The sequence below is a fragment of the Bombus fervidus genome, chromosome 2 (assembly GCF_041682495.2).
Source record: "Bombus fervidus isolate BK054 chromosome 2, iyBomFerv1, whole genome shotgun sequence".
Lineage (NCBI taxonomy): Eukaryota > Metazoa > Arthropoda > Insecta > Hymenoptera > Apidae > Bombus > Bombus fervidus.
Window position 1 is genome coordinate 20,670,586 of NC_091518.1, and position 26,000 is coordinate 20,696,585.

Here is a 26,000-nt window from a genome sequence, read left to right on the forward strand (position 1 = left end):
AGAAGGCAAGCCTAAAAAGATTACCAAGAAGAAGGTTATTAAACGTAAAGGCAAAGAACAACAGGTGACTGAAGTGGTAACAGTCGAAGTAAAAGGTAAACGACCTATTACAACCGTAACCGAGGGTCCTGTAGAAGAAGTAGTGGAGGAATTTGTGAAACCTCTGCCCATAATTCAACGCGTCGAACCATCTGAAGTGGAAGAGATTCGAGAAGAAGTCACAGTCACTCAAGAAATGACTAATGAGGGCAAACCAAAGAAGACAACCAAAAAGAAAATAATCAAACGTAAGGGCAAAGAGCAACAGGTAACAGAGGTTGTCACTGTTGAAGAACAGGGTAAGAGACCTGTTAAAACTGTCTCCGAAGGACCTGTTGAAGAAGTGGTTGAAGAGACTCTAAGAGCTCTTCCAGCGCCGGAGTACGTTAAACCTGGAGAAGAAGAAGAAATACGCGAACAGGTAACTGTTACAGAAGAAGTAACGGGAGAAGGTAAACCTAAGAAAGTAACTAAAAAGAAGGTGGTAAAACGCAAAGGAAAAGAGCAACAAGTCACAGAAGTTACAACAGTCGAAGAACAAGGCAAGGCTCCTGTTACAACTGTAATTGAAGGACCCACTGAGGAATTGGTCGAGGAAATAATAAAACCATTGCCAACTCCAGAAAAAATTAAACCATTTGAAGAAGAAGAAATCCGTGAACAAGTAACTATTACGGAAGAAGTCACTAAAGAAGGTAAACCTAGGAGAGTTACCAAGAAGAAAGTTATTAAACGCAAAGGAAGAGAACAGCAAGTCTCTGACATTGTCACAGTTGAAGAACAAGGCAAGGCACCTATTACGACTGTCACTGAAGGTCCTACAGAAGAAATACTAGAAGAATCCATAAAAGCATTACCAGCTCCCGAATATGCCGAACCAGATGAAGTCGAAGAGGTTCGTGAACAAGTAACAGTTACTCAAGAGGTGACTAAAGAAGGTAAACCAAAGAAAACCACCAAGAAGAAGGTTATAAAGCGCAAAGGCAAAGTACAACAAGTTACAGAAGTTACTACTGTGGAGGAACAAGGCAAGAGACCTGTCACAACTGTCACTGAAGGTCCAGTAGAAGAATTAGTCGAAGACGTGCTGAAACCACTACCAACTCCAGAATTTGTCAAACCATCTGAAGTAGAAGAAGTCCACGAACAGGTAACTATCACTGAAGAATTAACCAAGGAAGGAAAACCCAAGAAGGTTAAGAAAAAGAAAGTAATCACACGCAAAGGAAGAGAACAGCAGGTATCTGAAGTAGTAACAGTTGAGGAACAGGGAAAAGCTCCAGTTACAACTGTTATTGAAGGTCCTACAGAAGAAATCATTGAAGAAACGATTAAAACATTACCAAGTCCAGAATATGCCAAACCGGGTGAGGAAGAAGAAATTCGCGAGCAAGTTACTGTCACCCAAGAAGTCACTGAAGAAGGGAAACCAAAAAAGATCACCAAAAAGAAGGTCATTAAGCGTAAAGGCAAAGAACAACAGGTGACTGAAGTTGTTACCATCGAAGAACAAGGAAAAAGACCTGAGACAATCGTCACTGAAGGTGCCATCGAGGAAATAGTAGAGGAAATGGTAAAACCATTACCTGCTGCAAAACGTGTGAAACCTACTGAAGTAGAAGAAGTTCGTGAACAAGTAACTATCACTGAAGAGGTAACTGAAGAAGGTAAACCAACGAAAGTCACCAAGAAAAAGCAGATCAAACGTAAAGGAAAGCAACAACAGGTTACTGAAGTAGTTACTATCGAAGAACAAGGCAAGGCTCCAGTTACAACTGTCACTGAAGGTCCAACAGAAGAAGTAGTCGAAGAAACACTGAAAACTCTGCCAGCACCGAAATATGCTAAACCATCAGAAATCGAGGAGCTTCGTGAACAAGTCACTGTAACCCAAGAAATTACAAAAGAAGGTAAACCAAAGAAGACAATTAAAAAGAGGGTTATCAGACGTAAAGGACCACAACAGCAAGTAACAGAAGTTGTCACAGTCGAGGAAGAAGGAAAAGCTCCTGTCACAACCGTAACTGAGGGACCTGTTGAAGAACTGATTGATGATGTAATAAAACCACTTCCTGTTCCAGAATATGTGAAACCAACTGAAGTTGAAGAAGTTCGCGAACAAGTGACTGTCACTGAAGAAGTTACTAAGGAAGGTAAACCTAAGAAGGTCACAAAGAAAAAGATCACCAAACGCAAAGGAAGAGAGCAACAAGTGTCTGAAGTTATCACTGTTGAAGAACAAGGCAAGCTTCCAGTTACAACTGTTACTGAAGGTCCTACAGAAGAAATAGTTGAAGAGACACTAAAAGCTCTTCCTGCCCCAAAACATGCTAAACCAGGAGAAGTTGAAGAGGTCCGTGAACAAGTTACAATTACGCAAGAAGTGACAAAAGAAGGCAAACCCAAGAAAGTCACCAAAAAGAAGGTTATCAAACGCAAAGGAAAAGAACAACAAGTAACAGAGATTGTCACTATTGAAGAAAAAGGAAAGCGACCTGTCACAACTGTCACTGAAGGTCCCATTGAAGAAGTTGTCGAAGAAATTGTAAAAGCACTTCCTGTTACAGAACATATAGAACCTATAGAAAAGGTGGAAGCACCCGAAGAAGTAGAAGTGACTGAGATCGTTACAAAAGAAGGCAAATCGAAAAAGGTCATTAAAAAGAAAGTTCCTAAGAAAGTTCTTATATCGGAAGAAGAGAAGATTGAAGCACCTGAAGCTCCAGAAGTTCCTCTAGAAAAAGCTAAGAAGAAACCTGTCAAGCTCCAACGTATGAAAATAACCAAATTCGAAGCCACAAAACTCGAAGTTCAAGAAGTATCGGTGGATAAACCTCAGTTCGCTCAAATTAAATTACGCAAAACTCCAACTGTGAAACGCCCAGTGGAGAAAAAAGACAAAATTCCTCGAGTTCTTCTTCGAAGCCGAATTACACCTATTGAGTGGCCTCCAGCGATAAAACATTTGAAGATTGAGGAGCTCGAACCAAACGAGGTTCAAAATGGTATTTTATCTCGCAACATTGAAGAAGCTGATAAGTTACCAAAACCAAAGAAGAGGAGAATCAAACGCATAGAAAAAGAAATAGCAAAGCTTGAAAAGTTGGATCAGGAGTTCGAAGAGTTAAAGAAAGAATTACCATTAGAGAAACTTGAAGAACCTGTACCAGAAGTAAAACCAGAGAAGAAAGTTAAAAAGAAAAAACCTGTTGAGAAGATTGAAGGTGAGAGACCTCAATTGATGAGAATCAGTATCAAGGAACAGAAAGCAATTAAACCTAAAATCGAAGAACCAGCTACTCCTTTATTCGCGCAAATTAAACTAAAGAAAGCTCCTGTCAAACCGAAGAAAAAAGAAGACAAGGATGAAAAGTTCCCTAAAATTCTTTTACGTAGCCGTATTACAGAATATGAATGGCCACCGTCGATTAAATATCCAATTATAACCGAACTTGAACCTAATTACGTGCAGAATGGTATTCTATCTCATACCATGGAAGAAGCACTGAAATTAAAGAAGATAAGACATAAGAAGTTGAAACTTCCAGAGAAAGAAATAACAGAATTAGAGAAAATGGATCAAGAATTTGAAGAATTGAAGAAAGTTCCATTAGAAAAGGTAGAAGAAATGGCACCATATGAACGTAAATCTAAACCAGAAAAACCTGAAGAAGAAACACCAAAGAAACTGAAAATAGGCAAAGGAAAGCCGCGAATTTCAGAAGAGGAAACACCAGAGACTGTGAAACTGAAGAAGATACCAGAGAAGGTTCCAAGTGTCTCAGAAGAAGAGGCTCCCGTTCCAAAGAAAAAAGAAGAAAAAGAGAAACCAAAGAAAGAGAAAGATGAGAAGGAATATCCTGAATTAAAACCATTTGAACCTTATGAGATAGAAGCTCCAGAAGTCGAACTGGAAGAAAGAGAGGTGCCAGAGTATCCTGAGCCAGGAAAGAAAGTTCCTAAGAAAGTTCCAAGCAAGAAACCAAAGAAAGAACGTAAAACACCAGCTCAGGAAACCGAGGCAATTCCAATAGTACCTGGAATTCCAAAACCAGAAGAACCGGAAGAAGAAGAAGAAATAAAGAGGAGAATTCCTGAAAGAGAAGCTCCAAAGGAGGAGCCAGAGAAGATCAAACTGAAACCTTGGAAAAAACCGGAAGAAGAAAAAGAGGAGGAGAAAAAGCCCGAAGATTATCTGAAATTCGTTCCCAAAGACGACGACATTGTCGAAACTGTCGAGGTTGTTACAACCGTAATTACAGAAGAAATACCTCAAAAGAAACCACGAAAGATCAAAAAGAAGAAAACCACGACCAAGCGTGGTGATGAGAAACCAATAGTTGTTGAAGAGACAACGATAGAGGAAGAAGGCGAAGAGCCAGTCGTAACTGTCGAAGAAATTGTCGAAGATAAGCCAATGATATTACCGATAGAATCGATTGTACCAGCCGCGCCTGTCGAAGAGGTCAAAGAAGAGATCGTAACGAGCGAGATCGTGACCGAGGAAGGAACAAAGAAAACTGTACGCAAAAAGCGTGTCACCAGGAAATACGAAGGTAAAGAACAGGTCACTGAAGAGGTGACCGTGGAAGAGGAAGGTAAAGAACCATTAACAGCAACAATAGAAATCCACGAAGACACTACACCAGAAATACACGAAAAACCAAAACACAAAAGACCGACAAAACCTAAAGCTGACAAGAATGTGACAGAAGGTAAGCCTATTTCTTACGTATTACTATCATCTCATACAACTATATATATATACGTTTACCCTTGATCATATCATTATTCATTTACCAAATAGTGCATAAATATATTATACGATATAAACAGAACAAGATACAAAGACATGATGGACAAATGTACTTATATTTTTATACTTTATACATGTAACATTGATCGGTGTACCTGTTGATGAGCTATTGGTTTATATATATACAAATATGCTTTCTATATCGATACTTCGTTTATTCGTTAATGGTTTGTTAAGTGGTTTCTGCCAAAAAGAAATGCTTAATGTTGAGAATATTTGTTAAGCAGATCTAAAACATTTTGTTCTTTTCGCAGATGTCACGGAAGAAGTGGTTGAAAAGGTAGGATTTATGACTGATCGTAAGATTGTTTTATTTAGGTAGGTCATCTCATAGTCTCATAATGTAATTTTTAATATATGCATAGATTGGGTGAAAATAATCGAGTATTTGTTAGAAATTAAGAGGAGATTATAGTGTAACAAGAAATAAAATACTGAACTAAAAATAAAAATCAATTCTTTCTATGCATCAAAAATACAATATTTCAGAAATAAAAAAGCACACTACTTATGAAATGACCTATTAAAATGTCTAAAATTAATAACACAAGTACAAATTACTTATTTTTTAAATGAAAAAACAGGAAATCATCGAGGAAGTCAAACCTATCAAAAAGATTATCAAGAAGAGGAAGCCAGTGCCGGGTAAAGACGAAGTAACAGAGGAAGTCGTGGAAGAGATAATAATAGAGCAACCGCAAGAAGAAGAAGCTCGACCAATCATAGAAGAAGTAGAAACAGTGACGATCACTGAACACGATGTACGAAAAGCTCCAAAGAAGAAGAAGGAGGTGGTCATCAAAGAGGAAGAAGAGATCTTCGAAACAATCGAAACACCCACCCAGAAAATAATTCGAAAGAAGATTCGTCCAATGAAAAAAGGAGAAGAAGAGATCGTGGTGGAAGAAATAATTCAGAAGCCACTAGAAGAAATAACCAAAATGGAGGAAGAACAAATAGTAGAAGTTGTTGAAACACCCACTAAGAAAGTAGTAAAGAAGAAGAAAGCTATAGTGAAAGATGACGGTGTTCCTGAAGAGATCGTTGAAGAAATTATTATCGAAAAGCCACAAAAAGAAAAAGCGAAACCTAAGGTGGAAGAAGGAAAAGAAACGGTTAAAGTAACAAAGGTTGATCTGAAGAAAGCACCGAAGAAACCTGAAGAGGTAGTAGAAGAAGAAGAAGAAGAGATCATTGAAACAATTGAGACACCAACAAAGAAGATCATTCGAAAGAAACCTAAAGATAAGAAGGAAAAGGTAGTGGAAGAAGTTATACAGAAGACCATAGAGGAAGCAAAAGCCATGGAGGAAAGCGAAATCGTAGAAATCATTGAAACACCATCGAAGAAAATAATCAAGAAGAAAAAAGCTACAATCACAGAAGGCAAAGCTCCTGAGGAACAAATCGAAGAGATCGTGATTGAGAAACCTGTTGAAGAAAAAGCCAAAAAGAAGATTCTACCAAAAGAAGGTTTAGAAATCACTGAAATTATTACCGAAACTTCTGTCGAGGAGTTGCTTGAGGAGAAGGCTAAACCTGAAGAAGCCAAACCCTCGGAAGTGGAAGAAGAAAAGGCAGAAGTTACAAAGGTAGAAGTAAAGAAAGTGCCAAAGAAAAAGAAGAAACCAGTTACAGCCCTTGAAGCCGAAGAGAAGGACGAAGCTGTGGAAGAAATAAAAACTGAGGTACCTAAAGAAGAAAAGGCGAAACCAACTGTTATAGAGAAAGAAGGTGTTGAAGTGACTGAAGTGATTTCTGAAGTGACCACGGAGAAACTTCCTGAAGAGGTTAAACCTAAAAAGAAGAAAGCTACTGAGATTAAGGAGATAGAAGAAAAGGTGATCAAAAAAGAGGTTAAAGTGAAGGAAGCACCGAAAGAAGGTGTGCCTGAAACTGAAGAACAACCAGAGGAAGAAGTACAAGAACTTGTAACTGAGAAACCAAAGAAGATTAAAGCCAAGAAAGAAATTACGCCTCAAGATGGTATTATAACCACTGAAGTTATTTCTACAACTGCGGAAGAAGAATTACAAGTGCAGAAACCAGAAGAAGATAAGGCTAAAATAATTGAAGAGAAGGAAGAGAAAGCAGAAGTAGAAGAAAAGAAGGTTACTGTAAAGAAGGCTCCTAAGAAGAAATTAACACCGAAGGAAGCTGAAGAGGAACAAGTGGAGGAAGTTGTGGAAGAGATTACAACGGAAGAACCAAAGAAAAGGAAGGCTAAAAAGACGGTCCTTCCAAAGGAAGAGTTACAAACGACTGAAGTGGTTACTGAGATTACTACAGAAGAAATAAAAGAAGAGAAGCCAAGGGAAGAGAAGGCTGTTCCTAAAGAGGAAGAAAAGGTTGAAGAAGAGGCAACGGTTACCGAGGTTTCTGTGAAGAAGGTACCTAAGAAGAAGAAAAAGGAGGAAGTTGTGACGAACGGTGAAGTGATTGAAGAAAAACCGAAAGTGAAGGAAATTCCTGAAGAGAAACCGGAAGTAAAGGAAGAAGTAAAGGAAGAAAAGCCAAAGGAAAAGAAACCAAAGAAAGAGGAAGTAGCAAAAGAAAAACCAGAGGAAGTAAACCCAGAAGAAGAAAGAGCAAAAGAAGTGGAAACGGAGGAAGAGAAACCAAAAGAAAAACCAAAGAAGAAGAAAATCACAGCAGAAAAGAAACCCACCGTTGTAGAGGAGGAACAACACGAGGAGAAGATAGACGAAATACCAGAGGAAAAGCCAAAGATGGTCAAGGCCAAGAAGGAGATTATTCCAAAGGATGCCGTCGAAACCACAGAAGTTGTTCCAGAAACAATTGCTGAAGAAACACCAACAAGGAAACCTGAAGAACGCAAGGCTGTACCAGTCGAAGAGAAACTGAAAGAAGAAGTAGTAATCGAAGAGGTTCCTATAGAAAAAGCTTTGAAAGAGGAAAAAGAAGAAATAACAGAAGAGAAACCAGAAGAAGTTCCTGAGAAACCAAAGGAAGCAAAGGTTGTGAAGAAGAAAAAGAAGAAGATAGTGAAGAAAGATGAAATCGAGGAATGGGTCGAACCGGAGTACGAACGACCTGTACTGGAACCCATGCCTGAGAAGATTCAATGGGAACCAAAGAAAAAGAAGGAGAAGAAACCTTTACCAGAATCTTTGCAAAAATTGGTTCCTCAAAAAATTGAAAGAAAAGAGATCAAACCCACGAAGCTCAAATACTCAGAACCGGCAGAAACCGTTCAGTTCGCTGCGATCAAATTGAAGAAAGTGACAGTTTCGAAGAAGAAAGTAGTCGAAGAAGCCAAATTCCCGAAGATCATGTTACGAAGCAGACTTACATTCGTCGGTGATTATCCACCTGAAATTCAATATCCAAAGATAACAGAACTAGAAGAGAATCCGGTTCAATCTGGTATTCTGTCTAGAAACACCGAGGAAGCTCTGGAAGTGCTGAAGCGAAAGGTGAAGAAGGTTAAACTTCCTAAGAAAGAAATTACAGAATTGGAAAAATTGGATCAAGAATTCGAAGAATTGAAGAAGGTACCTTTGGAGAAAGTGGAGGATAAATCGATATACGAGCGTCCGCCGAAGAAGCCTGCAGAAAAACCAGAAGAGCCACAGAAGTTGGTCGTTGGCAAAGGCAAGGTACCTGAAGAAGAAAAGGTGGAACCTGAAAAGGTAAAACTAAAGAAGGTTCCTGAAAAGAAACCAGAAGAAATTGAAGAACCATTGAAAAAACCATCCAAACCAGTACCTGAAGAGGAAATCAAACCAGAGAAAAAAGAAAAACCAAAGGTAAAATTAGAACACGATGAGTTAAAGCCTTTGGATTTCGAGAGGCCAGAACTGGAGAAATATGAACCAGAGAAATACGAAGAACCAGAAAAACCAGCACCAGAGCCAGTTCCAAAACCATACGAACCAGAAGAGAAGAAGAAACCAGATCAAGAAATCGAACAGATCCCGTTGATAAAGGGAAAACCGAAACCACAAGAGCCTGATAAAGAACCTGAAGTTAAGTTCAGAATACCTCAAAAAGACAAGCCAGAAGAGGAACCAGAGAAGATAACGTTAAAGGGCTGGAAAAAAGACAAACCTGAGGATGAAGGTGTGGAAGAATTCCCAGCGAAAGAAGAAGACGAAGCTCCTAAAGCACCCAAAGAAGAACTTGAAGAAATCACTGTGAAGCGTAAAGTGAAACCAAAGAAACCCAAAGAGAAGGTTCCTAAGGAAGAAGAGGTAACGCTGAAGGAGCCTGAAAAGAAGAAACCAGAGGAAGTTCCAGAAGTAGCAGAAGATATCACTTTGAAAAAGGAACCAGAGAAACCTATTGAAGAAGCTCCTGCTGAACTTACCATCAAGAAACCAGTTTTGAAGGAGAAAGAAGTACAAGAAGAAGAAATAGTGACTGAAGTGACGTTAAAGAAGAAACCGAAGAAACCTGAAGAAGTGGCTGAAGAAGCAATTGTGAAGAAGCCAAAGAAAAAGAAACCTGTAAAAGAAGAAGAGGCTGTTGAAGTTACAATAAAAAAGAAAGAGGAAGTGGAAGAAGAAATTAAAGAAGACGTTGTTATAAAGAAGAAGCCAGACGAGAAGGCACCTGCGGAAGTGGTTGAAGAAGTCATTTTGAAAAAACCAGAAGATAAAGCTGCTGAAGAAGTAACTGAGGAAATAGAGAAACCTAAAAGGAAGAAACCTGTGAAGGAAGAAGCTGCAGACGAAGTCACTATTAAGAAACCAGTTGTGGAAGAAAAGAAGGAAGAAGGCGTTCCTGAACAGGTAACGCTCAAGAAGAAGAAACCAAAAGAAAAACCGGTTTCAGAAGAAGTAACCGAAGAAGTTACACTGAAACCGGTTCCAAAAGAAGAAGAAAAGGCACCGGAAGAAGCAACTGAGAAAGTGGAGGTGAAGAAACCTAAAGAGAAGAAACCAGTGGTGGAAGAAGCTGCCGATGAAGTTACTATTAAGAAACCAGTGCCAGTAGAAAAGGAAGAAGAAGAAATTATAGAGGAAGTAACATTTAAGAAGAAGAAACCAAAGGAGAAACCGGTTCCAGAAGAAGTGATTGAAGAAGTTACACTGAAACCAGTTCCGAAAGAAGAAGAAAAGGCACCGGAGGAAGTAACTGAGAAAGTGGAGGTGAAGAAACCTAAAGAGAAGAAACCAGTGGTGGAAGAAGCTGCCGATGAAGTTACTATTAAGAAACCAGTGCCAGTAGAAAAGGAAGAAGAAGAAATTATAGAGGAAGTAACATTTAAGAAGAAGAAACCAAAGGAGAAACCGGTTCCAGAAGAAGTGATTGAAGAAGTTACATTGAAACCAGTTCCGAAAGAAGAAGAAAAGGCACCGGAGGAAGTAACTGAGAAAGTGGAGGTGAAGAAACCTAAAGAGAAGAAACCAGTGGTGGAAGAAGCTGCCGATGAAGTTACTATTAAGAAACCAGTGCCAGTAGAAAAGGAAGAAGAAGAAATTATAGAGGAAGTAACATTTAAGAAGAAGAAACCAAAGGAGAAACCGGTTCCAGAAGAAGTGATTGAAGAAGTTACATTGAAACCAGTTCCGAAAGAAGAAGAAAAGGCACCGGAGGAAGTAACTGAGAAAGTGGAGGTGAAGAAACCTAAGGAGAAGAAACCAGTGGTGGAAGAAGCTGCCGATGAAGTTACTATCAAGAAACCAGTGCCAGTAGAAAAGGAAGCAGAAGAAATTATAGAGGAAGTAACATTTAAGAAGAAGAAACCAAAGGAAAAACCGGTTCCAGAAGAAGTTATTGAAGAAGTTACACTGAAACCAGTTCCGAAAGAAGAAGAAAAGGCACCGGAGGAAGTAAGTGAGAAAGTGGAGGTGAAGAAACCTAAGGAGAAGAAGCCAGTGGTGGAAGAAGCTGCCGATGAAGTCACTATTAAGAAACCTGTCCCTGTAGAGAAGGAAGAAGAGGAAATTATAGAGGAAGTAACATTTAAGAAGAAAAAACCAAAAGAAAAACCGCTAGCAGAGGAAGAAGAGGTCGCTGAAGTGACTCTCACGAAACCGAAACCAGTGGAGGAAGAAAAGAAACCGGAAGAAGTAGAAATATCATTGAAAAAGAAACCGAAGAAAAAGCCAGTCGTCGAGGAAGAAGCTGCCGAGGTAACTATTAAAAAATTAGTTCCTACCGAAGCAGAGGAGGCTCCTGAAGAAATTACCATCAAGAAGAAGAAGAAGCCAGAAAAGAAGCCAACGCCAGTCACGGAGGAGGTTGAAGAAACTGCCGTAACCATAAAGAAAGCTCGAGCTCCTGAGGAACCTAAAGAAGAAGAAGAAATATCGACCGATGTACAAATAAAGAAAAAGAAACCCGTACGTAAAGTTACGGAAGAGGCAGCTGAAGAACTAACGATCAAAAAGATCGAAGAAGTGGAACAACCAGAAGAAGAAGAAGAAGAGGTCCAAGAATTCACAGTCAAAAGGAAACCTCCAAAGCTGCCTCCAAAACCAATCGAAGAAATCTACGAAGATGTTACTCTTCGAAAGTTGCGTCCAAAGAAGAAACCAAGGCCAGATATCAAAGAAGTAACAGAAGCAGAGAATGTAACGTTCAGACCGCGTTCTACAAAGACCAAAGAAGATGTAGAGCAAGAATTCAAGATCTCACTGAATACTTACGAGGAAGAAGACATTTCTATGTCCGGTAAGGTTAAACTGAAACCTAAGAAACGACCGATGACGTACTCTGAAGAAGCCGGGGAAGAAACCATCAAAATTATGCAAGAAGTCGAAGACGACTCTGGGCCAATTATAGAAGAGATCATAGAATCAGACGAGGAGGCTAAAGATGAATATAGTATAGAAGAATTAGAGACTGATGAGATGAGAGTGCCACTGAGGAGGAGAAAGAAGAAGGAACCAAGGCCATATAAGGTGGAAGATATCGAAGAAGGTGACGTGAGCTTGAAATTAAAACGCGAGAGGAAATATTCAGTGGAGGAAGCTGACGAAACGTTGGCGCTGAAGTTGAAGAGCAAGAGACGAGTTTCCACCTTCGACGAAGGTTCGAGAGGATTTTTCGATTTCCGCTTTCGCAGATAACGTTTAATCTGATGTAACGTGCTTTCAGCTAATATTAACGCGCTTCGTCAGACCATAAGGTGCATTTAGTGAGTATGCTTGTCCCTAACATCCTTCTGCCTCCGAAACGAAGCCTCGCCTACAATCTTCCGCTTCTTAATCCACTGCGAATGAAAAGCATATCGGTACTTCCTATAACGTACTTCAACAAAAATGGCACTAGAACGCTGTATAACGAATTTCTAGCGGCATTAGGACTATTAGCGACACATGTACTCGTGATAGACGAGTATAATTGTATAATATCGTAAAATATATAGAATATATTGACGCTTTGATTTTCGGCATCTGTTGTATCAATAGTTGATTGTATTAATAGATATCGGCTTGTGTGATTGATTTTGCTTACTTTTGTTATAATACTTTGTTTGACGTTTTACAGAAGAGGCCTCGCTTAGTATCACCAGAGAAGAAGACATTTCAGAGGAAGGTACGTTCATATTCCAATAAAATACATTACTGAAAACTATTTGAATCGTTTTTCGTATTATTTTGATTTTTATACATGCTCTTTGCGTCCGTTCATTATTTCTTTTTTTTTTTTTTTTTTTTTTGTTTAATGATTCGGGTTAAGAAGTTAATGTTTATCATATTAATAATACGTCAATCTATCAATCTTATGGAATTTCATTTCTATTCATATCATTTATACTAGCGATCCTCTAATTTATCTATTTTTATTTTTATGTCATTCTTACTCCTATATTAATGGATAACGTATTTGAATAAATTGATGTTTTAGAAGAAATCGAATATGTTGTTCGCGATGGCGACACAATGTTCTCGATTTGCTCGTACGTGGCAGAAACTGACGAAGCCATCAACCTCGTCGAAGGAGAAAGAGTTTACGTTATCGGTAAGTGGATACGTTTCTACACGAAATGGTGCATCATTATATCGATGTAACTAGGTTAACGGTACTATTGTTATGTTCTGCCTTGATATCTTTATTTTTACGCTGCCTTTTTTAGACCATTCGAATCAAGACTGGTGGTTCGTGAAGAAACACCTGACGGAAGAAAAGGGCTGGGTTCCAGCGCAATATCTTCTCAACGAAGTGCACTATACTCTGTATCTGCAGCGCAAATTGCACGAGAAAATCGATAAATTACCAATATTTGAAAGTAAGTTTATTCACACTTTTTACTAACTCGCAAGAAACTATAAAAATTTATCCTGATGAAAATTATTTGCCAATCATATTAAGTAATTATTAATTATTGATTAAATTACAAATTACCTAATTTTACTTTACGATCTCTGTAATTATTTCTTACATTTTCACAAATTTCTAAACAAAAGAAAAGTTACGTTATCGTAAAAAGTATTAGCAGAAAGTTCGCGTCACAAATATAATGCAAAGTATTAATTAATAATTACAGAACCAGCACCCGGAGAGAAGACATTAGCACCGAGGTTCATCGAAAAATTGCAGCCAATTCACACACCAGATGGTTACACGATCCAATTCGAATGTCAAGTGGAGGGTCTACCAAGACCTCAGATAACTTGGTTCCGACAGACAGCCATCATCAAGCCATCACCTGACTTCCAAATGTACTACGACGACGATAATGTAGCAACTTTGATCATCAGGGAAGTGTTCCCTGAAGATGCTGGCACCTTCACCTGTGTCGCCAAGAACGCTGCTGGTTTCGCTTCCAGTACCACAGAATTAATTGTGGAAGCGCCTCTTTCTGATCATGGATCGGATCTCACTGGTCCATCCAGAAAGAGCCTCTCAAGGTACGCTTTTTCCCACTGGATTTTCCATATAGATTGGAAAATATTATTAATAATATCGCAAAATATTAAAATAACGTTCCAAAAATTACTTACATTCGATTATTAATTTCTTCGTTTGAGGATATCTTTGATTATTTGCTATTTCTATTATTTTGATATTATTAATATTTTCTCGAATTTTTATACAAATATAATATACTTTTTGTTGGCATAAAGTATGTTTCCTTATTCTTGAAATTAGTGATAAGAATAGTTGAAAAATACGTAAATATTTTTTCTACGCCTATTGTAATTCTAATTAAATAATTATAATTAAAATATTAGGTTGTCCGAAAAGTGTCTTTCTCTTACAAACACGTCTTTTACAACGATGTAACTTTATGCAAACATGAAATCTAATCTGTCGAACGTTGTGATCTTTATTTTAATAGAACAAAATGGATCATACGTAATTCGATAAAATAATATAAAACGCAAAAATCTTGTGCATCCATTATTTCCTTATAAAACGAAAGAAACTTTTCGGACGACCCAATGTTCTATATAACATGTTCTATATAATTGCAAATAAATGTCTGCAGAGAATCATCTCTCGTCGACATCTTGGAGGGAATACCACCGACGTTCTCAAGGAAACCAAAGGCGAAATACGTCAACGAAGGCGATGATGTGATTTTGGAATGTCGACTGGTGGCAGTACCTGAACCAGAAATAACCTGGTACTACAAGGATACGCAGATTACAACCAAAGAGAACATCGTGGTTGCTACCGAGAGCGACATGCACATGTACTGCAGCGTAATTAAGATCACTAAAGTACAGAAGAAACAGGAAGGAAAGTACACTATCGTTGCTAGAAACAGGGAAGGTGAAGCCACTATAGAAATTCCTATGAAGGTTTGTGTTATTTATTTTATTTATTTATTACTCTTAGTCCGTGCCCTTCGGCTTTGGACGAATTTTCGATTTTACATCTTTTGTCTAGTCACGCTTTTACATTTTCTCTTATATCTGAACTTTGCACTCTTTTCTTATGTGTCTATCTCCTCTCTTATCTACTCTATTATATTGCACTCCGCTGTGTAACTTATTTCTAAGACTATTGCTTGCTGTGATTCCTTATTGCCGTTCCTCCCCATCTAGTAATGCCCTTCTCTTCTCCATTACTGTTTTCAATTCCATTAGTCCTTCTGCAGTCTCGTTTAGTATTTTTTCTGTATCCTTTGGTCCTCCCGTTATTTCGCATTCTTCTATTCCGTGTCTCAGGTCTTCTTTCCTTTTACGTAGTCTGCATCTTTTTTCTCCCTCTTCTTTCCAGTATTCCCTTGCTTTGGTCTCGTTTCCACATCTAAATCTTGCTAGAATTTTTCTGTCCTTCCACTTCATCCTCCCATGAAGGTTTGTATATAATAATAACAGTACTTCAATCGTGATTATTATTATTTGATAATTGTTCACTAGTAGATTCACTAGTTCTAGAGTTTATTATTATTTCTAATTCGATAATATCATACAATTAATTAATTCGACAATATTAATGATCTAATTACGCGTATAATTCGTAAACATTAATTTGTTAGGCAATTTCATCTTCCATAATTTAATATTCGAATTGAAGGATTTTCGATAGGATATCGAATAGATGAAAATACGAATTTTAATCTTCAATAAAATAAATACTACACAGATCGAATGCTTCTCCACTTTGCTAATTCGCAAGTTTCGTTCTATTTAAATATAAATGTTACTTAACAAATTTAAACGAAAAGAATATTAAATTAAAAATATTTTACGAAATAATTATTCCGCGGACTCGATTCTTCTCTAACTTGATAATTAAAAGGTTGTTCCATTTGAGTATAGTATACAGAAATATTACTTCTCAAAAATTTGAATCTAATCGCACAGGTGAAGACTGGCAAACACGAACCGCCAGAGATACTAGAACCATTGCAATCGTACGTGATACGGGAAGGTGAAACCGTGGTATTATCGACTCAAATCGTCGGAAACCCAGCTCCTAAAATAACTTGGTACAAGAACGGTAAACCACTGAAGGGCTTGACTCCGAAACAAGATGGCCACGTGAATACGCTCACGCTGATTCAACCTCAAGTATCTGACACAGGGGAATATTCTGTGGTAGCTACCAACGATCTTGGCACAGCCGAAACGAAAGCTACGTTAACAGTTGAAAGTAAGAATATCGCAACTCGTAGTTATACTTTGCGCAGAATATTAGCTTCTTGCGAGAAAAGCTTCTTGTTCCATACACATTGTCGCGTTTCGCGATATCATAATTATTCATTCATAATTATTTGAATAGCATCAAAGGCTGATGAGCCGTTTCAATCGAAGACACCAACGATTTCTAATCAAATAGATTTTTATTGGATTGGCAACTAAGTGATTGCGGATTTTGCCATTAGGTGGTAATGACAAAATCCGCAATCACTTAGTTGCCAACCTAATAATAATAATACAAAATCGAAACAATGTTCGTTGTTTCAATGAAGAATCATATGTGCAAATATTGAGAAGTAGACCTTGACTAACTTTTACAATAAAAATAAAGTAAAATGCAAAATGTGTATCGTTCGAATAATCATGCGACAACGTATCAGAAAATTGATTCGATACGTGTCATAAGGAGACAAATTTTTCTAACAATGCTCATTAAATTTAGATTAAATAATATCGCATTACGCTTGTACATATTAATGCTGCAACATGCTTCGCTACATCATTTTTCAGTAAACTTGAAGCCTTCCCTGACCATTAGCTTCCAGCAACAAACATACGAACACCACAGTGTATCGAAGGGTAGGATATGCTTCTGCTTGCGTTAATTCGTTGTGTATTTGCAATACTCGAATAACGAAATTGTCTAAGTAATAGCGAAAAATGATATTTATCTGTGTACTCTTGTAGAGATACCTAGCGGAGCTCCAGAACCGCCGCTCTTCACGGAACGGTTCCAAGAACTCACCGTTCCGCAGAAAGGTACCTTCAAGTTGGTGGCGAAGGTTACTGGAAACCCTGTACCAGAAGTCACGTGGTTAAGGTATCGTTAGCTACTTTATTGTTTCAAAGTTTGCGTTATTTGCTATTTGTGAAATGCCAAGATTTTTATTCCTTTTTATTTCTTTTTTTTTTTTTTTTTTTTTAATTCAAACCTTAACAAATATCGTAATACTTGCAATACGTGAGTAGTGAATTTATTGAATTTCCTCAACTTTATATTCTGTTCTACTTCTAAAATAGCAAATTTCTATTGCCGTTAAATGATCAAAATAACTAATTTATTATTTCTCGTGGTAATTTTATGGACAACGGTGCACTGTTAGGGATTTGAATAACTTCTGATAAAGCAGTCATTTTCACTGTTCCATTTTAATTTCTTTCGGACACGTATCGTATATTTTAATCATCGGTATAAATCAAACGTTTCAATAACTTACTTCTCGATAGAAACAACAAGCCCTTGGAGAAATCGCCGAACGTCACAGAAACCTACGATGGCGAGAACATCATATTGGAGATCAGAAACGCGGATTCAGAGGTAGACGCAGGCGATTACAAGTGTGTCGCGAGCAATCCAGTTGGAAAAGCGTCTCACGGTGCCAGAGTGACGGTAGACGTGGAAAAAGTAACATTCACCAAGACTCTGGAGAAGGAAGTCGTCATCGACGAGTACAAGACCTTGGAACTCACCTGTGAAACATCGCACACGGTGTCTACGAAATGGTGGCACAACGACCAGGAGATCAGTGGAATGGATCATCGCGAGATCATTCACGAAGGACGAGTGCACAAGCTGGTGATCAAGAAAACGAATCCTACGGACGAAGGAACTTACAAGTGCACCGTGAAGAATCAATCGACGTCGAGCAAAGTTACGGTAAAAGGTAAGAATCGCTGTAAATAATATATAAATAATAATAAGAATCTCTACGTCACTGTAAATTAAACACTTAAATCTACATTGGATACAACCATTGAATACAATTATTAGGATTAGGTTTACAGCGATTATCAGACCGCAAATAGATATCTATAGAAATTCATATTTTTATGAACACGATTAAAAAAGTAACGTCCAGGTAGAGATTTTTTTATTTATTAAACGTTATAACGAATAGCTTATACACTTTTGCACGTTATGTGTAGTCTGTGCATTTTTTGCATCTTTAAATTTTCCATAAACGCTTAATTACATAGATGGTAAAAAAAAAAAATTGTATAAATCCGTGGTGTAACGATTATTAAAGGAAAATATTACGATCGATTTTACAGCGATTTGTTGAAGAAAAAGTATGACGTGTAGGTAATTGAAATTTATTATTACAGCCACGAAACCGGAATTCGTGAAGAAGTTACAAGACTGCGAAGTAAAGGAGCGTGACGTTGCCATTTTGGAGGTTGAAGTTACATCGGCGACAGCGGACGTTAAATGGTTCAAGGATGGCGAGCCTTTGGGACCAAGTAAAGAGAAATTGGAATTTGTTAAAGAAGGCACCGTTAGGAAATTGTTCATTAGAAGCACATCCGTCCATGACGAAGGAGAATACACGTGCAGCCTTATCGATCAGAAATGTTCAGCGGAAGTCACCGTCATTGGTAAATATTATTAACTTATTGTACTGAATGTATTAAAACATCTGTTTAAATGTATCTATCACAAAATTCGTGAAACCTAACAAACTACCACTTAGATAATTTAGAACTTGTCATCTACCTAGTTTAGATGTATCTACATAAATGGTACTTGGTACAGTAGCTACAAAATATATTGGTACTCCAATGTGTTTATTAGAGTATTTGTATACTAGTTAATTAGGCCCAAGTATATTAAATTTCAAACCATTTAGTAGCACTTTCGTACGAGTATAAAAATTTGATACCATTGGGTTGGCAACTAAACGATTGCGGATTTTGTCAATATCACCTAATGACAAAATCCGCAATCATTTAGTTGCCAACCCAATATGAAAATGAAATGTACAATAAGAATCTGATCAGAAAACATTTCATTACAAAGTAAAGATGTGAACCAATACTTTTTATAGTCACAGTATATCTAATTATTATACCTAAGATACCTCTATATATATTATTTCATTTTTATCATAAATATCTATTAATAATATAATAATATAACATATATTTTAAATAAATATATATATAATAAAATGAATTGCATCTATTTCATAGATTGAAACGACACTTATAAATTGTTTTCATTATTATTATTGTTCATTATTATTATTATGGACAATTATTATTTCATAGAATGAAACAACAATTATAAATTGTTGTTGTTACATATATATTTATCAAAATCCAAGGTCTTATATAACAACAACAATTTATAATTATCATTTCACTCTATGAAATAGATGCAACCTGTGATATAAAAGATCCAACATCTAAAGATTAAAACTGCGCTTAGAAAATTTACAAATAACAACTACTATTTCACGAGTATTAAATTAAAGTTTACAGCATGACGATGTACTATTTACCATTTTTTCTTACAAATTATCGTAGAACTACCACCGGAAATTATTACGAAGATGCAAGATGTGACAATAGCAAGAGGCGAGAGGGCAACGTTCGAGATAGAACTAACAAAAGGAGATGCGTTGGTTCGATGGTTCAAAGATGGACAAGAGTTACAATTTTCGGAACACGTCCGATTGTCGATCGATGGCAAGAGACAGAAGCTGAAGATCTACGATACGGAACCGGAGGATGCAGGTGTTTATTCCTGCGAAGTCGGTGAACAAAAATCAACAGCCAAGTTGACCGTAGAGGAACCTGGCGTGGACTTCGTCACTAAATTACCGGATGTCACCCTTGTACCATTGAACGCCGATGCCGTTTTCGTTATTGAAATATCGCGCGACGTTCCAGTCACGTGGATGAGGTAAGATAAAATATTAATATAAAACATGTGGATAAATAGATAATTATTTAGATAATGTGTATAAATATAATATTACATCTTTTATATAACGAAAAGCAAATTTTTGTATTACATTTTGTATTTTCGTCCAGTCGCGGGGAGACGCGATCGTTTGATGTAGCGCATCAACGGGAGTCGTAAATTCCCGTTACGATTGCACGAATCGACACCACGAGCAGGGCGATTCCCTTATTTCTTTTGGGATAATAGGGGTGATTAGTTTTTAATATAACTGGAATCCACAGTTATATAATATATATAGATTTATTTACACTAGCCTACAATAATTATTGCGTCGACAAAAATTGTTTGACTTCGTCGTGTCGGAAAACACAGTAATTGATTAATCACGCCACCGCTCGCGCCGATGATCACGTATGCCGACTTCTTTGTGTAATTAAAGAACGGATCGAATCGACTTTTCTGGAACTCGCGGCCGGGCGGCAACCGTGCGCTCGTCGATACATTGTATATCCCGTCAGGGAGATGAGACGATTTGTGTATGACGCTAGAGGACCGCGAGAGAGACGGTTAGAAACACGATCCATATCAAGCTTGGCGACGTAACACATTTTAAAATAGATAATTACTTCGAATATCAATATACACAAATGACTATAATCATATCGAATTAAGAGAAAAATAAAACGTAACGTAATGATATTACAGGAAAACGGAAGTTCTTAAGGAATCGTCCAAGTACACTATTATAGATGAAGGAACCGTGAAGAAACTGATCGTGAAAAAATGTACCGCAAAAGATATCGCGGAATACACAGCTGCCGTAACGAACGTGAAAACATCATCGAAATTAAGAGTCGAAGGTAATGTTCAGATTAAATATCAGCCAAACGAAATTAAAGAAATGTCTCTGTATTTAAACGTTTCAAGAAATTTAAGAAATTTATTCAACGACAAAATTTATCGCTATTAACGATCGATAATGTTTAACTGATATTATCGTCCGTTTAAATGTACACAGTTATGGAAACGGCGCCAAAGATTAGTCCGGATACACCAAAGAAGTACAAAGTAAGGAAAGGCGAAAACGTGGAAGTAGTCGTGAAATTCAGCGCAACACCAAAACCAAACGACGAATGGACAGTAAACGGCACCGTGGTTACAAAATCGAAACGAGTTGTGCCATCGATCGATGAAGAATCCGCGGTATTAACGATCAGAAAGATCCAAGAAGAAGATGTTGGTGATTATACTTTGAAACTGGTGAACAACGCCGGAGAGGCTACCATCGAGATCAACGTCGTTATCGTCCGTAAGTATTTATAATAATTTCAAGATAATTTTTAGAATATTTCATCTTCTTTTTTTTTTTTTAATTGTACGATACATTTTTATTGATAAATTTTGTTCTTATATTATCTGTGTATTTACAGAGGTACCGAGTGCACCTGGAGCACCAGAACCATTGGAAGTAACTCAGGATAGTGTTACGCTTCACTGGAAGAAACCAGATTCAGATGGAAACTCGCCCATCGTTGAGTACATTCTGGAGTATCAAGAAAAGACTGAAACTACGTGAGTATTTTTATTAAACGGGAAAAGACTTGAATAAAATACTCGAATAGAACAATGTAGGAATGACTTCTGAGTAGAATATTCGAATAAAAAGAGTTAAAATTGATTTGTGAATAGAATATTCAAATATACAAAAATATTTAATTAAGTGCAATACGATGAAGCTATAATAAATCTTGATTAATATTTTTCAATGGAATAATAGATACGAGTTATGAAATATATTTATCTCTTTAATTTAAAGGTGGAACAAGATTACAGAGACGATAACAGAAACAACACATACGGTAACGAAATTAACCACGAACAAAGAGTACACCTTCCGAGTAACAGCTGCAAACGAGGCTGGACCAGGTGAAACATCACCAACTTCTCCGTACATAAAAATAACAAAACCATCGGCTGCAGAACCACCAGTTCTTCTGGAACCTCTAAAGAGTGTCATCGTTGGCCTTGGAGAAACAGTCACCCTATCTTGCGTCATTGGAGGAACACCGACGCCTCAGATTACTTGGTACGAATTTTCATTATCGAATCATGTAAATTTCATGGAACTTTGTCAGAAATATTTCTCTGCGATTTAAATTTCTCTATTCAATTTCCAATACAACGCTCTTCTTAATTTAAATTAAACGAAGTAAACATTTTTCTGCAATAAATTTTTCCATCGAATTTTCATCTTGTAATTCTCTTCTGATTTGAGGTATTTGAACCGGAAACTTGTCTATCGAATTTTCAGTATAATTTTTATTAAATTTAAATCAAATTACAAGATCGTCTTATCAAAAAAGATTGTAGTATACTAAAATATCAAAAATTATATCAACAACAGTAGGAAATAATTTCAATCGATTCATCTGCTTTCAGGTTGAGAAATGAGGAAATTTTCGAAGACAGCAACATCACGTACGAAAATCGCGTGGCAAAGTACACGATCACGAAGACAACGGAAACATCGTCGGCGACCTTCACGGTGAAAGCAAAGAACGAAAGAGGAACAGCAGAGACCACGTGCGAACTGAAGGTACAAGAGCCCCCTAAGATCACGTACGACGAGAGTTTGGCAAGCCAGAAACTTCCGGTGAACAGTCAATGGAAGATCGATATTCGGGCGAGCGGCTTCCCGAAACCAGAAGTAACATGGTCGAAGAACAATAAGAAGATAGTGGATAAACGTGTATCCATTCAAACAGAAGAAAAGACCTCTACTATCTCTATCTCTTCACTCGTTAGAGAAGACACAGCTACCTATACAGCAAAGGCAGCGAATCAAGCTGGCAGCTCTTCGGTTGACTTACATCTTAAAGTCATAGGTATTGTTATTGTTTATTAACGAATTATAACATTATTTTCAACGGAAGAAATATAACAATTAAGTGGCAGATACTTATGCAAATTTATATTTGTACAGAGAAGACTGAAGAAATAGAATCTAAGCAGAAATTCGTTCCAATATTATTCTCTTTTCTAAGTTAATTCTCAAGCATTTATAATTTTCTCTTACCAACCATTTACAGTATTATTTTCTAAATTAATCATAAACCGTTTATAATGTCTTAGATAAACCAAGCAGACCGCAAGGACCAGTGAACTTCAAGGAAATCAGACAAGATCGCGTCACCATCGAATGGCGACCACCAGAAGACGATGGTGGAATCGAACTGGAAAAATACACGATCGAGAAATGCGAACCGGGCAAAGCTTGGGTAAAGATGGTCGATATCGACAAAGAAGTGGAAAGCTTCTGTGTGCACAAACTGCAGCAGAACGCGGAATACAAGTTCAGAATCATCGCCAGGAACGCTGTCGGAGCGTCAGAACCATTGGAATCGGAAACGGTCAAAATGAGAACTTCCTTTGGTAGGTTGAACGTTTATATTTTCTACGTGAGTGTTGCATTACCTTTAGTTTACATTTCTTCGTCTTTTCTTCTTGTCTTTTTATATCGTTACTAGCCGCGTTCCACATTTTCTTACGAACGATGAATCGATTAAACGAGAAACGTACGTTTGCTTCTGGGAAAAATTGCCTTGAAATTTTAGTGCCTCGAAAATTTATCGTGCCTCCTCTACAAGAATGTCAGAAAATATACGTTTCTATTAATTTTCAATGACTAGATTTTTTCAAAGTTTAGAAAACATTCGATCGAATATTACGTTTATAAGAACAGAAACTACGCGTAAGATTTTTGGTCGTGTCTGAGCTTTGTGAAATTATCATAATTAACGTATCTTCGCAGAGCCACCTGGACCGCCAAGAGGACCGCTAGAAGTATCAGGAATGACGAAGACATCCTTCACGATAAAATGGCAGCCTCCAGAGAACGACGGTGGAACACCAATAACCGAATATATCGTTGAAATGAAAGAAGAATCGAAGAAATCTTGGCAGAAGGTTGATAAAAGAGTTCTCTTTGGGAGAATATTTTAACGAAAATTCAAATTCCATCGTGTTGATTACACTGAAAATATTGTTTACAGATCGGCAGCACAAAGCAAGAAACGACGCAGTTGAGCGTATCGGACCTGCAGACAGATGTACCGTACAACTTCAGGATAACAGCGAAGAACAATGTTGGCACTGGTCCTCCATACGTAGCCGAAGAACCAATTTCAGCAGGCAGACGAATCAGTAAGCAAATCGATCGATCCTTATTGAAAATTACAATATTAATCGCTTGAATCGCTATAAGCTAATTTACGAAAATAAATTAAAGAGATTTCTATCTTACAATTAAAGTTTCAAATGTTAAAAATGTACAAAACAATAACAGCATTTCTACGAGACTTTTAGATGGCAATTAGCAATTAAATTGATCGATTTTGATGGGAATTTAATTAACAGAACGAAAATAGCTTAAATAATATTAATTGTAGTTTTAGACGCTTTGAAACTAAAAACGATAGTAGGTAGATAAAAAGTTATCATTCTAACGCTTCTGAATCATTTGCATTGTAACTTTCCGCTTACTTAATGCTTCCGCTATCGCTTAGAAATAACAAAGCTCACCGAAAGCACCATGTACGCTCTGCTTGGTATATTCCCGTCAACGAAGGTAGTCATGAGTAAAAGTAAGTTTCACTATCTTCGTAGTTTGTAATTTATGTTTCGTTACCGATCAACGTTCAATGTTATTTGTAGCACCTCCGTCGAGTCCACAACACGTACAAGTGACGAATGTAACCAGTAAGAGCGTCACACTTAGTTGGTCTCCGCCAGCTAGCAATGGAGGAACAGAGCTCACAGGTAATTTTTTATCAAATATAGATAATTAATCAAATATAATATAATCGATTATATAAATTAATATAATTGAATATCTGGACATAATAAATTATATAAATATTGTAGACTACAGATACAGATCTTCAGAATTGTATGGGAAGTATACACTGTAGTTGAACAGCTCGCTTACTTACAAATAATTTCTTACGAGAAATACGACATTCTAAACGATTAGAAAATCATTTTCCAAGTCGATTCTTACATCAACCCTTGCGTCTACACATTTTTCTCTTAAAATTTAAAATCGATCTTTACCGTATTATCATATACGTAACATATGTAATATGTCTGTATCACAGTATGAGCCTATGAAACTACGAAACCTTTGTAAATAACCTTTCTCGCCTTTGTTTAACTCTACGGTATATCAACAGTCATTTCGTTTAAATAGAACTGAAGAAAACGTCTGTATAAATTTTCTGTAAAAATAGGATAACATAAATGTGAGTAGAGTTCGTTTAATTGTTTATATAAATCCATAACATTCGATATAATATATAAACATAGAATAAATAATATCGAAACGATACATTAAAGGGGCTATAGAAAAATAATCCTACGTTTCTGCATTCTGTCCCAAATAGGATACATCATCGAGAAGAGGCCATTGATTGGAAAAGGAGCAAGATGGACGAAAGTTGTCACCCTGGACGCTACGACACTTCAATATTGCATAGAAAATTTGAAGGAGAGCGAATTTATCTTCAGGATCTTCGCAGAGAACAACATGGGACTCAGTTTACCTACAAACTCAGAACCGGTTACCCTAATGACTCATGCCAGTAAGTATTCTTTTTTTATAAATATGTATACATCTAGTCATCTTGAGCGAATTTTCATTGAAATTAAAATTTATTGCTTATCACAGACGTGCCATCACCACCAACAGCACCATTGGAAATCAGGCAGATCGCAGCAAACACGGTCGTAATTTCATGGGGCAGACCGGAATCCGATGGTGGAGCACCATTGGAAGGTTACAAAATTGCTATTAGGGACGCGAAGAAGACGATGTGGATGGAAGTAGGCAAAGTGAACGCTGAAACACAGAAATTGAATATCAGGGATTTACAGGAGAACCATATGTACCTGATCAGGATCTTTGCCAGGAACGAAGTCGGTCACAGCGATCCTTTGGAGTCTGATGAACCAGTGAAGATCATACCAGCTTCCGGTACGTCGTTTTTAATTTACCATTTTAGATGCTTTGTTAAAGGAATATTCGAAAACTTTGAAAAATCTTGGGGAGATGATTTTGGAAACCTTTTGGAAATTCTCGAGAGAATCCTTATATAGAAACTTTCAGAAATTTTAAATAAGATATTCGTAATCTCTTCAAAGTCTCATCCCCTCGAAAAAGAAACAAATCTAATCTTTCAAAAATTTTAGATTGAAAATCTTGAAAATTTGAATAACGATATTTGGAACCTCTTGAAAATTCTACAAAGGACATTTGACATTTCGAATATTTTAAACGTTGCAGATAACATATATATTTGAAACACTTAGAAATGCAGAAACGAAATTTAAT

At 37.1% G+C, this 26,000-nt stretch overlaps 1 protein-coding gene and 1 long non-coding RNA gene across 9 annotated transcripts in view; one reads left to right on the top strand and one right to left on the bottom strand.

Moving 5' to 3' along the window:
- Nucleotides 1-26,000, top strand: part of Sls (sallimus) — a 255,332-nt gene that overhangs the window by 227,112 nt on the left and 2,220 nt on the right. For 4 of the 8 annotated variants that reach the window (XM_072020351.1, XM_072020367.1, XM_072020376.1 and 1 more), the window contains 25 exons: nt 6-4,754; nt 5,110-5,135; nt 5,440-11,857; nt 12,317-12,364; nt 12,677-12,790; nt 12,906-13,058; nt 13,317-13,680; nt 14,262-14,577; nt 15,589-15,877; nt 16,612-16,744; nt 17,152-17,588; nt 18,031-18,300; nt 19,231-19,609; nt 20,318-20,472; nt 20,631-20,921; nt 21,043-21,184; nt 21,429-21,698; nt 22,052-22,497; nt 22,745-23,044; nt 23,424-23,578; nt 23,665-23,815; nt 24,178-24,255; nt 24,326-24,430; nt 25,054-25,251; nt 25,338-25,643. In XM_072020351.1, the coding sequence (XP_071876452.1) occupies nt 6-4,754; nt 5,110-5,135; nt 5,440-11,857; nt 12,317-12,364; nt 12,677-12,790; nt 12,906-13,058; nt 13,317-13,680; nt 14,262-14,577; nt 15,589-15,877; nt 16,612-16,744; nt 17,152-17,588; nt 18,031-18,300; nt 19,231-19,609; nt 20,318-20,472; nt 20,631-20,921; nt 21,043-21,184; nt 21,429-21,698; nt 22,052-22,497; nt 22,745-23,044; nt 23,424-23,578; nt 23,665-23,815; nt 24,178-24,255; nt 24,326-24,430; nt 25,054-25,251; nt 25,338-25,643 (16,293 nt within the window). Of the gene's footprint in view, nt 1-5; nt 4,755-5,109; nt 5,136-5,439; nt 11,858-12,316; nt 12,365-12,676; nt 12,791-12,905; nt 13,059-13,316; nt 13,681-14,261; nt 14,578-15,588; nt 15,878-16,434; nt 16,504-16,611; nt 16,745-17,151; nt 17,589-18,030; nt 18,301-19,230; nt 19,610-20,317; nt 20,473-20,630; nt 20,922-21,042; nt 21,185-21,428; nt 21,699-22,051; nt 22,498-22,744; nt 23,045-23,423; nt 23,579-23,664; nt 23,816-24,177; nt 24,256-24,325; nt 24,431-25,053; nt 25,252-25,337; nt 25,644-26,000 lie in introns of all 8 variants that reach the window. The other 4 variants (XM_072020385.1, XM_072020395.1, XM_072020425.1 and 1 more) reach the window with 3 other exon arrangements.
- On the bottom strand, nt 24,343-25,118 carry LOC139996772 (uncharacterized). The gene is made up of 2 exons (XR_011802356.1): nt 25,030-25,118; nt 24,343-24,888 (listed from the first exon to the last, which is right to left on the bottom strand). It is a non-coding gene; the product is annotated as an uncharacterized lncRNA (long non-coding RNA).